A 14,849-nucleotide genomic window follows, 5' to 3' on the forward strand; every position below is an offset into this window, starting at 1 on the left:
AAGGTGCAAGAGGCAATACGTGTACAAAATAGGAAAAGTCCCACAGCAAAGATTTTATGAGGAGAATCACCGGTCATGTAGTGTTTTGGACCTCCTTCCATCTCGTGAGTAACTCAACCATGACATGCGTATCAGAGAGCAATCAATCATGTTTGCAAGTTCGTTTCCATGGCAACATCAGTCCTGTTTTCGGCACGGCTGCTGTTTGGAAGCTTTCGGGGTTGGATTTTTCGAAGATTTAAAGAATTTTGTCGGCATAGAATGACAGCGACAAGTTTGCGAGAAATTTCGATGAAGTTTTTGTCCCTGAAGCTGTACACGATCACGTTGACGAGGCTGGAAAAGAAAAACTTGGTTAAAAGCAACAAAGTGGTCAATTTCAGCAACGAACGTGCAGTAAATTGATTGATGGAAAATTTTACTGAGCAAAAATGTCAATAAAGGGGCAGGTAATGCAAAATGTTACAAACACAAGGACGTATTTTAGATACATACCTGTTTGAAGAACTGAGGAAAAGGCCAACCAGCAGAGTTATGCCACTGGCTTCGCACGAAACTCGGCCAGAGTAGAACAACACCAACCATAACGCACCGGGAACTGTAAAATATTGTCATACGTTGGTTTAGTGTTTAATTGCAACCCGTGTTTTTAAGGCAACTTTGCGTTGCCATTGCAGATATCATTTGTACTGTTATTGCCGATATACGCAGTCACATTACGGGGCAAACAGCCAACACAACTGATTACATGATTAAACAAACGTAAACAAAACATCACGCAGTGTGACGAAGAAGCCCAACTCCATGAGTAACAAGCTCTTGCAAATCTCAATCTCGTTTTTGATCAGTTTCGCTCTGTCGCGCTCAAGACGCATGGATTTTGATTTCCGCGAGGTAGCGCAAACGAGCAGTCCAGTCCAAGTAGAGAAGAAAGTCTGAAAATAGAGGCAAAGCTGCAAATTCTAGTCATCATTTTACGTGAGCTTTAGGGTTATAATTAGCAGGTTTTAGTATCAGCGGTGACAACAACCCAGAACGATTTAAAACGTCGCTCCTGTAAATGAATTCTTGCCTGCACTCGTCACGAATAGTTATAAGAACTTAAATTTAGTAAAGTTAGAGAAAATGTCAAAAATGACCGCAGGAGTCAGCATGTGCAGGTCGGTGACCGGCGGATCTTTCTTTACAAATATTTTTTTACAATTCTTTACAAAACAATTTCCTGAGATTTCAAAAGAAGTATCATATGGACTGGTGCTGATCGTCGTTTGAGTCTCAAGAATATAATTTAGTAAATTTATTCACTTATTTCGGAAATCTCACCCCCACAGTATACGAAAACACATGGTTTAATTTTTCGTTTAAATATCAATCGTTACGGTAAAATTTTTACTTGCACCACTGCTTACCATCGATAGAAACGGGAGTATGAGGAACATGAAAACAAGACTAATTTCAACAAGGATCGCAAACTTTCCATCCATCGTGAACTGGGCTTGGTAGAGAAACACGTTATGGAGGTAACCAACTATGAAAAAATCCCGCTTCGTCACTGGTGATATAAAACTATAGTGAGATGTTGGAGACGTAACGAATTTGTACAGGAAACAAAGACAAAAGCACACTTGTTTGAACATCTTCCATTTTGCGATTTGTCGAATTGTCAATTTAACGGATAAAATGATATGAACAACTTTAATGTTTTCATTAACGTATGCAAGTGCTCCGGGAGCGATAATAGTGTTCAAATATCTGTAGTTTATTTGTAGAAAGCAATTACAAGGAAAACGTTTAGAGTCGACTAGATTTAGGTTTAGAGTTAGTTGGGGGTTTGAACATACGTAGAACTATGCAAGTGGCAACCGCGCCAATCCATATAAGGGCAAGCCACCACCACGTGTTTGAATTTCCTTTCGCCCTCCACCAAAACGGCCACTTGATGGCGATCCAGCGCTGGATAGCGAGATAATTGAGATGATCGATCGACGCCACGTAACTCAGTCCGTAGAAAAACGATCCTGCTATGGCAACGGGGGAATTAACACTGAGAAGCTGCCCTAAATCCAGCTGTTGTGCGGTCACACTCAAAGTCCATCCAATGTTGGGTAGAATTACACACATTAGGTGGAAACCTGTAAGAAAAACAAGGCAGTTTTAAGTAAACCAGACTTGTTGGTTGTTTGGCTAAAGTTGGTTGATAATTCGTGCTATCGGAATGCGATTAGATTGCATTAAATGCCCAAAAACTTACAGTACAAATGCATGGTTACTGCAAAGTCATGCACTTAATTTCTCAAATAAACGTGTGGACAAAAAAGCATTTTCTATCCAAATTAAAAGTAGTTTTCTTATCTCGTAACAACAGGCACAAGTGAGCTCACCATTAATCAAATCTGCCACAGCCAATGACGCCTTGGTGTATCCGAGCTTCGTTTTTCCTCGCTTTCCATTACAAAACACTGAGGCGATGACCATGGAGTTGCCGACCACGATGGCAACAGCAAAGATCGTTAAAATGGCAGCCGCAACACCAGCACCCACAAAGCTTTAACAGAAAGGTTTGTAAGCCTAGTGGTCTACTCGCTATCTTTTGTACAACAGCAATATTTCATTTATTTTATGGTAATTCTTCAACTCATGGCATCGCGACGAGGATGCGATAAATGTACATAAGTGGTTCTCGTATTGGTAGGGTTTGCAAACCCAGTGGTATAACTCGCTATGTGTGTTTCAACAGCAAATCTCATTATATTCTGTAAGCCCGCTAGATGTAATCAGAATGCTTTGTTAGTCCAACTGTTTCCAAATTTTTTTGTGTGTAAGGTTACCCCACCAGTCTATCCAATGAGATTCAAACATGCGGTAAGTGTAGATAATTGGTCCCCAACCACACTAAATTGGTACCCCTACGTCCCTATTATTAACACAACAACAAACCTGCACTCGTCGCATTTGTACAAAGGAATGGAATAACAGGCGTTGTACGACGTTTTGGCACAAAATCCTGGCATTCCACATAATGATCCGTTGCTGGTTCTGTCCAACCGCAAATAAAAACTTCCACCTGCTGTTTCGTTCAACTCCATTTCAAACTAAATAGGAGGTTGCCATTAAAAACCTCACCCATCGTATGATGTCCAGGTGTAGGATGAGGTTCGTTGCCATTGAAGCGCAACGTGCCAAGAACACAATTGGTGCGGAACGCCTCAGGCCATATCACAACAGGTTAACCTCACTATAACGCAGAATTGGTACCTCGCCATTAACCCGACTACGAAGGCTAATGTTTAATCAACACTGGATAAGGTTGGGCATTGTGTTTTGTACCTCACTTTATTTGCCAAAAATCGTATCGATCCGCTCTTGGTGATTCAGTTGTCTGCGAAATTCGAAATATTTACGCACAGATGAAAAAAGGGGTGGAAATTACTCGCGTTCAGATAAAACCGGGATTTAAATACAAAAAATCAAAACAGCCTTTTCTGTGGTTTTGTGTTCCTATTTAAAACAACACAAACAATTACCGAGGTAGCCTAACACTGCAAATATTGTCACCCTTTTGAGCAGACTTTGTTTCTTCTACACTGCGTATACCTTAGATCCACTTGCTAGTAAATACTTTCTTCTTTATCAACAGCACGCATCCTTTATCAGAGTTCTCCAAACCTGTGCTGATGAATCATGCGATTCCAGAGGTCACCCCTAAACCCCAACACCCGGTAAACAACCGTGTTCACATGATCCTTTACCGCGTGATCTTTGTCACATGATTGTTTTCACCGCTTCATTAATATTTCATGATAAGAAAATAGCTGAAAATTTAAAAAAATTCCATTGTCATGTTTGGAATGACACCTGTGTCCTTTACGGTTAACGGCGATTGTTGTTGTTTCTGTATTGTTGAGTCACAAACAGTACAAGTGTTATGATACAATAAGGATGGGCAGACTTTACGGGCAAACGCAAACACGCAAATAACGCCAAAAGCGCAATTAACACATACTGGGGTGCGCAGTAATTTCGCAACCGTAAAACACTTTGCAAGACACGTTGGGTTTATTGTGGGGCAAAACATCGATGAAAATACACAACAGTTGCCACACAACGGAAATTAATGTTCGTCGATTCAGAGAGCGTTTAGGGTTCGGTCAAGCAACTCGGTTCTCTCCTGAATAATTTAAATTACATACGACGTTTCAGCAGACCGTCGTTCGGAATCATACTCATAAAACACATGCAATAAAACGAAAAACAGTATTTTTTAGCACTGTGGATTGATATCAGTCTTCCAAACTATTCACAAACAAACCTAATTTGTATTTTCTAAAATTTTACAATTTTACTTGGCGAAGTAGGATGACTTTATTCTGATGCATTGATTAGGCTTAATACGCGTGTCAATGCACTGTATCGCAATATAACTGTTGCCAGAATTTAGTCTGCTTGGGTTCGTAAAATTTAAAATCAGTCTAACTGCGTTCCAATTCAATCACCAAATCAAAGCCCTTATACTATAGTATGTACAAAAAACATACCGGTTTCATCAGCAGTTTAAACTGACATTGAGTTTCAAGAACCGATTCGCTGTGACGTCACTAATATACAAACAAGCGAGTTCCGTCAAACGGGCTAATAATTTACACCGAAACAGTAAGCATCCCGTCGCAACTTCCCGCAGCAGCATGAAATAGAAGCTCCCGTCTACCAAAGTATAGAAGTTTCAATGCTCGAAGGAAGTTGACTGCTGTGTATGGTAAAGTTTTGCAGTTGGGTTTGAAAAACAGAGGGTAAAGAACCAATGAATTACATTTATCGGAGGCTAAGTGTTTGTTAACATTTATTTTGTTTGGTTATTTCATGAAAGCATTGGAATGACGAAACAGGGCTGGGAACCTTGCTATGTTAGTTATTCCCGAGCGTAATAACTTTTTGTCTTTTTCAGTTTCAGATTCAAGTTTGTTATTTAAACATAGATCAGAAACTGGTTGTTAAGTTTGAAATAACACGATTCAGGTAGGGAATTTCAGGGTCCTCGGGACTAGAAAGCGGAAGTATTGGAGGTTTTATTAGCTCTCCTTAGCAAGTACATTTTATCGCTCATAAGGGAGAAGCAACATCAGTTTCGTTCTCAAGATCTTGCAAACACTTAGTTTTATTCATTGCAATTTCCGTTTTGCTTACCTTGTCTAATATCTGTCCAGAAAGCCAAGTGTTTGTGTAACAGGACAAGATATAATGGCGTTAAATGTAACCGCCGTCGTCATAACAAAGGGTATTCGATTCTGCGGGGCGCCCGGATTCTGTGACATTACATACCGAAACGTTTGCCAATCCATTCCGACCAACCAATGCCTTCAATGCAACCTTTCCTTGGCCATAGCATACCTTGTATTCGCCGTTCTCCTTGCAGTATCAATATTCCTTGGAAATGGTTTGATAATGTGGTCCGTGTTGTTCGGACGAACCGGGACGAGATCCTGTCTGGATTGCGTTCGTCTGTCATTGTCATTCTCTGATATGCTGATGGGTGAGAGACGATTAACTTTTAAAGTCGCCCATAGTTGGTCGGTCCAGTTTGGGTGCAGAAACAAAGTTATATACTCAAACTTATTGAACCGAATCGAATATTTCTGACACAAATCCATCAATCCACGTTTAGTTTAAAGAATAAAATTTTTTTACGCTAAATAGAGAATTCTGGGATTTCATACAAAAGCTTTTGAATCAACGAAAAATGATTTGTAAATAATGTTTCCCAAATTTTTCTGACCTTCATTACAAGCAAAATAGCCAATACAGTGGTTGAGAACTTCATGCTACACACGTTTCGATTGTTTTCAACCAATCATTTTCAGTGTAAAATTGTAGAAAACAATCAAAACGTCTGTAGAATGAAGTTCTCTACAATTGTATGGGCTATTTTGTTCGTATTAAAGATGTATAAAACCGTCAGTTATGTTCCTAACTTTTCCTACCTTTGTCTCGCAGATGTTAACAGACCTATGTTCACAGGGTTGCATCTTTGCATCACCGTTATCCCCAATCTGGTGATAACGTTGAATTCAACCGCCTCTGGTATCAGCATACATTCACGGACAGCTTCGGACACAGCGATATCTCGGTTTCTGGGAATAATCTTCCTCCTTAGTTACACCAACTCCATGTATCACCTCATGGTGATCAGTGCTTACCGCTTGGTGGTGATAAAGTTTCCATTTTGGGTTCTATCGCTTGGGAATCGTTGCATTATTGGAGTCATTTGCTTCGCGTGGGTCGCTGCCCTCATGTCAGGTTTATCCGCTGGTAGGTAAACAATTTTATAATTTGGGCTAAAATTCGACAACTGGACTTGATGCGGTATTTTTTTAACACATTAAGTGCAGTTGTCGAATTAGCAGATAAACCCACAGCCCCTAAGGGAAAAAATGTGAAGGCGCGATGACCTGCCTTTGGTGTTAACATGAAATCATAAGTGGGAGACGATCACCCAGCCTATACGATAGAAATTTCAAAAAAAATAGAAATTTTCACATCAAACAATGGTTTTCGTGGCACCTACTATTCAAATATCCCGTAGCTCAGTTGGTAGAGCGTTGGGCCTGGTTACCCAGGGTCGTGAGTTCAAATCTCACCGGGAACTTGATTTTTTAAATCTTGCTCCGACTAATCAGGAAAAAGTGGCTGATCCAGCTAAACTGTAATGCCTGGGTTGCCAAGCCTGCAAACCTAATGAGCATTGTTAATATGTACGGAATAGCGTGTGGTCGTAAAGTCTGTTTAAAAATCATGGCGTTAAGCTGGAAGTTTATTTAGTTTATGAAAACATCTTATCAGGTCGGTATCATGTCAATTTCGAAGCACTTAAATTGTTTTTGTGGAAAGCAAATCAAGCGCAAACTTTAAAAATACTTTTTTGTCACAGTCTTCGTCAACGCGAACATTCAATTCAGTTACATCCAGTCCAACTTTATATATCTACCGGCACTTCGGCTTGTGGAGGGTGCAACTTATCAAGCCGTACCCATTTTTCTCGCTTTCACCTGCCTCATTAACGCCTACATCGGAATGGTAACAAGATTTTTCAATTGATTTGGCCACTGCTTCCAAGCAACATAACCAAGATAGTTGTGCATTGCATATGATGGCATGCTTAGGGTGGTATAATTTTCAAGCGGGACCAGAATGTTCATAAAATAAAAATAAAATGTTGATTTCATAACTTGCACCGAGCACGCGTTTATGCAGTAATAAAATTTGTTTTAAATTTGCGTTTAGGTTTGCCTTTAAATTTGCATAACAATTTATGTTGTCGCTTGCAGACAACGCTGCTATTGGCAACCATAGCAGTTCTCCATTACGAAATGAGGAAATCTGCTCGACTTTTTAAACGGGGGGAAAGAGATAAAGTTTCCTACAAGCGGGAAATCACCGTCATCATGACAATTGGACTCATGTACATGGGATTTCTTGTTACCAACCGTAAGTGACAATAGTTGTAGAACATGTTACATTGTTCAACTTTTCCTCTTGTAAACTGCGTATAGATTCAATTCCATTAAACTTTTCACAAAAAATAGCTTGAACGCGTTATGAACAATAATTATGCAAAATAAAATGTCATATGGGCCGGCTATCATCGTAATATTCAAATTGTTAACAGAACAAAATCAACTCTACGTCATATTCGTGCTACTTTCTCCAGTTTTTTGGAGTATGTCTTTGACACTATCTACCTATCTCCTAACGAACGCCCAATGTTGTTTTTCAGTACCTTTCTGTGTGGTAGTGCTTTACGAATATCTGGGTAACTTCACGTGTGCGCAAGTGGGACTTCCCCTTATGCTAACTACTCTACTGGCTACGTCGAACGGGTCGGTACAACGTCGGCAAGCAAAAAACTCTTCTTATATTAAAACATCGATATGTCGACAGTTAGCTACTCCACTGTAATATCAACTAGGTTTTTATGCCAAATAGTATCTGAAGCAATAACAGAAGATGTGGATTATTAACCGCAACATGGTGAATTGAATACACGGACCGGCATACTTTATAATGTCAATTTACAATATATAATGACCCTGTGTCAAAACGCAGTTTTGTTTTGAAGAAAACATGTTTTACTAAACAGTATCATCAGTTCTTATTCTAACAAAGATTTTGAAAAAGTTACATTTTAGGAAGAAAATATTAAATGATGTTACTACCTACCTCAGATTTCATTGTTTTTTTTTATGTATTTCACAGTTTGGTGAACGTCATTGTTACGTCTGTACGCGATCGTGAGTTTCAGAAATCGATCAACCGATTGTACAGAGGTCTACGAAACCGTTTAACAAAACACCGGGACTTCCACGAAAACGGGCCTAACTCGACTAACGTAGCGACCACGTCATTGTGAATGACAAGTATTAACTTCACAATTCCCTACAACTTGTTGTTTGTATTAATTACCTTAAGAGGAGAAAAAATATGCTGATGTACAAAGACCAATTTGTTTGAAATTGCATGACATTGTGATAGAAGCTATCAGTTTCATGCAAACAATAATATTCGTCGGCTACGCTTTTGATATTTATGGGCTAGGGTGACCCGCATTGGCTACACACACCCCCACCGTGGGACCTGCTTGTGGTATAATGTGTACAGTTGTAAGTATTTTTATTCTTTTTATTTCTTAACCACTTTATATTTCACTGTCGATGTGTGATGTGAATGAAGATATGTTATCACGTATGCAGTTGTAATAAACGTTATGGAAGGCTTGAGGAAGAGTTCATTGTTGTATCAAAATACGTTCTGTTCAATCCGGTGCTTTTTCAAAATCACCATTTTTGGAAGTTTAACAGGACAGTAAGTGGTTTTAAAAAACACTTGTTATTTACTTCACGTCGCCTCACATAATGATAAGATAAAGGAGTTTAAGGTCCGCCAGCGCTAAACAACAATTTGTTTAGGGCAAGTTTCCGATTCTATTGATTTAGCAGTACTTAGTTCTGTTGTGTTCCGCCTAACACAGACAAACTCCAGCCCTTTGTCAGTAATGGCACAGAGAGCAGTCGGGAGATGAATGAGGGTTTTTGATTTATTAAAAATTCGAAAGATTTGTCTATTTTCCCATTCCCAACAACCTCGTCACTCTTTGTTGGATCGGGATATCCAGTGCCGCCTTTTCAGCTTCGATTTCCGCCAATCTCTCAGCTTCTTCCCGTTCTATCGCAAGAGCTTTGTGTAAAGGCACTTGCAGTTCTAACTCCGGTCTGCAACAATATTTATTATAACTGCAAGAGTTTTTTTATATTTTTAAAACGGGATCTTCAAAGGTTGGTTCGTGAGCTTCAGAAAATTCTATATATGGCCCAAAAAAATTAGATTCACCTTTCATATAAAACTTAAACACAAGAACAAGAACTGGATAAACTTTTATTTTTAAAACAGGACAAAAACGCAAACAGTTATTTTACGTTAGGTTTCCACAGTGTTTGGTTAACGTTTGGTTGTAACTAGGCTTACATGTCGAGATGTTGTTCTTGGCAAATCAACCTCGCGTCATGTTCCTCTGTCCCGTACAAATCAGCCGCTAGGTGGCGGTGTTGATCCGCACCGACCGACATAACCTTCATCAGAAGTTCCAAAGCCTCAGGGTTAACGGTGACGACGCCATCGTGTTTGTCATTATCGTACAACTGAAAAATGAAGGGTTACTTTTATTATAACAAGAAAGGGAAGCCGCTGGTAAACAATAACATTAACGACGATAAAGAAAAAAAAAGTCAACATTAAAATGTTGGATACACGCTGACGGGCATTTTGAGAAAAAGGCTCTTCTGGTGATACAGAACAGAATCATTTTCTCGTTGTTTTGATTTGAACAACATTCATAAATAGAGAACCATTTGAAATTCTTTGTCACCAAAGTCTACAGCAACAAACCAAAGTTACCACAACATGGACTCAAGGAATGTCGATATGTTAACAGGGTTTTTTTAGCTAGAAATACTTATAAAGGTACAAATCTTCCACTGGCAACTGTATCTTGGTCTTGGGGTCGTTTGCAAAAACTTCTGTAAACTGCCTCGACGTGCGTGTTTGATTTTGACCTTGAATGTTTGCTCTTGTTTTATGTTTGTCGTTTTTATTCAGTAAACTGATGATGCCTTATGGATATATATATTCCTAAGCGTCTTGGACTATTTTGCAATAGCCTATAGGTTGGCCCTAGAATCACTGTGTTGTATTTAACGCCGTTTTCAAAACTGAAAAAAAAATTGCACAAAAAGGGAATGGACTTAAAACATAGTGGTTTTGAATTAAATCAGGGTGTGCTTCGTATTGGACGTTATGGCATACCTTCACACTGGTCTTCCCGTAACACAGATTCCTTCGGTTATTTTCTTCACTGTTATCAGGATCGACTGCAAGGGTGTTGAGTTGGTACCAGAAGAATGAAATCCACTGACCATCCGTTACAATAACCTGTATATCAATACTGGAAATAAGACGTAAACAAGTTACACCAAAAAAGGAATTTTACATTTTATGCTGGACCTTCAGCAACCCATCAAGTGCCAAACTATACCTGTGGTTCACAAGCTTGTAGATTTTTATGGAAATCATATGTAGACTTTGCAAATGTTATAAAATTTTATGAAAACAAGACTATGAACGGGTTTTTTTAAAATCGAAAACAAATAGCTCCCTGATTTCAATCAATTACACACTTCAATGCACTCTTAACAACACACATATAATAACATCACACCTGTGAGCAGAATGGTCGAGTAACATCGTTGTCCATCCAAAACATATTACAAGTGGCTTGTGCAGCAGTCCATGTCCAACCGCTCATTATTCCATGTGCTTTAAGGTGCTCCTCAATCTCTCCAGTAATATCTCCATGTTCCATGTTGTCCTGGTACCACTCACGGGAGTAACTGAAAACATGTTTTAAAATTTTTCATTTAAATGAAAAGATACTGGTTTTTGACCAAATTTTTTATTATTTTCACGAAGTTTCTGAAGCAGTGCAGCACAAATTACTTATTATATAATAATGTTGACTATGTCGACATATGTTTTTTGTTTGTCAATTATGATAAACATGTTACAAAACTACACGGAATCAACTCTAAACAGCCAAAGCATCTTGAGAGTGCAATCTAAGCTAAAGTGGCCACACATCAGTTAAACACAATATATATTACTCAGCAGGGAGAAGTTGCAACTGCGTGTGACCGTAAGGAACGCTATTGTACAATGGAGGAACCAAACGATGTAGTCGTCGGTGGTTCAGGGCAGTTTGGTAGTTAACATGTTGATCGCCAACGAACATACGATAACCTGAAACACATATTTGTGGTAATAGGAAAAGATACAAATTTAGGTTGCTTTGGAGCAAACTAAACTTAAGTTTTGCACTCTTTATAATTAATTCTGCGGCAAATGGAAAAAAGAAACAGTTTCATTGACAAGTTATTAGTTCATGGCAAAAAAACACAGGGAAAACAACATTATAAAGTTATCCAATGTAATACATTTTGCAACATACCAGGAGAAACAATATTCCTGTTTTGTTCCCGCTGTACTCTAAATATGTGCGGTGTTGTGTAAAAATCCGGTATTTTCCCGGTTTGAGAAAAATCTCCCATCCAGTTGGAAAAGGCCGGCAACTGCTTGGCTGTTCTCACCTAACCGTTAAAATATTGTCAACTCCTGATATCATTTACAGTTCTGTTCTTAACAATAGAGCAGTGTTTTCAACCATTTTGAGCCACGGAACACTATTTTTATCAAAAAAATCTTGCGGAACACCAAATTGTTGGAAGTACTGCAGCACTGTACTTAACCTTCAACAGGCCAGCGCAATTACATTCTTATTATTACAAAACGAGTCTTATTGTTACACAACATTGGAACATTGGTGATACTTTCATAAAAAAGTGATTTTTGACCCGTGTTCCACGGAACATCAGTCAAACTAACAAATTTCTTGCGGAACACCTGATGATCTTTCACGGAGCACTGGTGTTCCACGGAACACCGGTTGAAAATCACTGCAATAGAGAATACGGCAGAAAGTGACTACAGGAATCAGCCTGTGCAAGTCTGTTCTCAACAATCCACAGAGTCAGGTACAACACAAAGAATATATCACATCCAGTGCAGTTGTTGTATGTTAATGAAGTTGAAAAACACAAACAGATAAACCATTAGAATAGGAATGCTTAACTAGGTTAAATTGTTGCCTAAATATTGCAATTTTAAAAATCTTAAATCAAACCATATTAAACCTGAAGAAAGGGTGTGTCGTAACATTGATAGGAAATGGGCAAATCGTCACTTAACGTCCACTTGTGAAAACCCCTTCCCCGGAACCAGAACATTGCATTGTTGGGAGTTTGTTCCATCACAGAAGTTTCAAGACACTCATTATCTTTGGCTTGCGAGCTGGTTATGTGCTGCATTATGGTGGTGAAAATCTTTTCGTTGCGTGTACGTGTATTCTGCGCAAACATTTTTACATAATTTAAACAGAAATCAAGAATAATTTTTACAAATTTACAATTTTGAAAGGACAATACAAAAAGTACAAATTACAACAAGAACTCAGAATCAATAACGGAATCACCTCACCTATCATATTATCCATCAAAACATCTGGCTACAATAACAATCAATCTTATCATTACAATAGTATGTGATAAACAGACTATCACACCTATTTATTGCCGTGTTATGCGTTGTACTTCGTTTGTCCTGATAAAGGTCAGTTGAATAACAACTGAAACGTCATCCGAACTAGTTTTTCTTTTTTGCCAGAAGAGCCTTACATTACCAAAGTATCACACCTATCATTTTGAATGAGACTATTAACAGAAAACTGACCTCTGGTTTATCCATGATCTGTTGTTTGGACAAATTAATTGCATCTTCTACGAACCCCCTTAACCTCTGCAGTTGTAATTCGTTCACTTCAGCATTTTCAATTTGATATGGTAAGCCATGAACATATTTTGTTTGGGTGACATACTGGTACAAGTAGGACATATTTGTTTGCAGAAAGCGGTGATTGAATGGTAGTATCACGTATTTTTTCTTAGTGTACTGGTCCAATAATATGGGTTGCAATTCTCTGATCTAGAGTAAAACAAGTTTAAGTAAAGTGGAAAAAGTGCTAAACATCATAAAATAAAAACAAAAAATAAACTTATCTCAGTAATAAAGACATTTCATTGCTTTTGCAAAATCAAAAAAGTTGCAGTTGCATGAAATGTAGGTCTACTTTGAAAGTACTGAAAAATTGTTTTTGCTTTTTGGAAGCAAAAAGAAAAAAAATTCGACATTTTCTTTACACAACCAAAACAATCTTCTGTAAATAAGTAAAGAAACATACACTTTCTGCTTTAAACAAATGTTGTCTTTTATCTTTAAAGTTGATGTTGAATCCTTTAAGATGTGGATGAGTCTTTACCCAGCGCTTGGTATACTCATCATACCATTTGTGGTGTTTCCAACTTGCTTTTTGGTCAGGAGCAACAGGGTACTCTGCAACAAAAAAAAATGTACACCAATAAATAATAGAAAAAAAAGTAAGAAATTTGACCGCAGGAATCAGCCTTGGCAGGTCGGTAACCGATGGATCTGTCTTTGCAAATCAATGTAACATTCCTAGAGCTCCAAAAGGAGTAAAAGACGATCAGTACTGGAGCTCTAGGAATGTTACACCAATAAATAATTGGTAATAAAGTAAGTATTTTTGTATCATATCAAATGACGTTTGTACACGCACTGTTTCGACCTGTAAGGTCTCATCAGTGCAGCTGTTGAGTGGCACTGTGCTAGCTGTCACACTAGCAGGCACACTAGTTTCCACTTTGTGGTACCTTTCGGTCAACGTCGATCTGCAGGGTACCCTATACTAGGTACCGAACAACAGAGACGACGAACCACTGTGGAGCGCACTATGGCCAAACGGAACTGCTTGGTGTACACACCCTGTCTGCAGCTTTGCAATATTATGGCTTTTTTTGCACATAAATGACGTTTCTTTTGCATAAAAGAAAACAACGTAAATGTACAAAACATTTAAAATCAAATCACATTCATTTTTGTGCAGAAGACTGCAACGTAAATGAACTATACAAACTAAAGGTAAAATGGCATGGACACCAATAAAATCTTGGAGGTTATTAAGTCAGACGCCTATGTGATGGTTGCCATAAGAGTAAATTTAAGTTATTTTTAAATTTCACTTTACCCCATGTTTTTCTTCGTTTCGCGGCGATAAGATTTTCCTTGAAAAGCGATGGCGGCATTCGTTTGTTGGATAGTCTCATCCATCTCTTTCGAAAATATAGATTTGGCAGATGGTAACGATTTACGCATGACGTCGTTGACACCTGCGCTATTTGAAGCTTAGTTTGAGAAACTCTGCGAGTCTTCAAGACGCTCACGATCGTTAAGTTTAAATTCGCACGAGACCAAGACATGGTTTTAGTGTATTTACATGTTTTTAAGAGGAAAGATCGGACAACCTGCAATTGACGAACTCATTATAAAGAAACATCAATCTTTACTTAAAAAGCATTTTAACAAACAATATCATCCAGCATTATTGTGTACCTACTCATGCGTCAAGCGCAGTCATGCGTTAAGCGCAGTCACAACCGATTCACAACGATTGGTAAACAGAAAAGTATTTTTAGAATACAACGTCTAAGACAGGTTTAGATTAAAAAAAAGAAAATGGAAAAGGAAGTAGAAAAATATTTAAAAATGAGATATCTATGACTAGCAGAAGATTTTGAAAATCGGGTTTTTGCGTTTACTGTGATTTTGTCATTACAATA

General features: G+C 38.3%; 1 protein-coding gene across 1 annotated transcript; it reads right to left on the bottom strand.

The window, feature by feature from the left end:
• Window positions 1–8,869: 8,869 nt before the first annotated feature.
• On the bottom strand, window positions 8,870–14,562 carry LOC145898819 (large ribosomal subunit protein mL65-like). Its single transcript, XM_082987447.1, has 10 exons — window positions 14,258–14,562; window positions 13,394–13,545; window positions 12,886–13,137; window positions 12,291–12,503; window positions 11,549–11,687; window positions 11,205–11,340; window positions 10,763–10,934; window positions 10,351–10,476; window positions 9,514–9,686; window positions 8,870–9,260 (listed from the first exon to the last, which is right to left on the bottom strand). The coding sequence occupies exons 1-10, from the start codon at window positions 14,487–14,489 to the stop codon at window positions 9,110–9,112; spliced, it is 1,746 nt and encodes a 581-aa protein (XP_082843573.1). The 5' UTR covers window positions 14,490–14,562; the 3' UTR covers window positions 8,870–9,109.
• Window positions 14,563–14,849: the final 287 nt, after the last annotated feature.

This window comes from Ascidia mentula, chromosome 4 (assembly GCF_947561715.1).
Source record: "Ascidia mentula chromosome 4, kaAscMent1.1, whole genome shotgun sequence".
NCBI classification, from domain to species: Eukaryota; Metazoa; Chordata; class Ascidiacea; order Phlebobranchia; family Ascidiidae; genus Ascidia; species Ascidia mentula.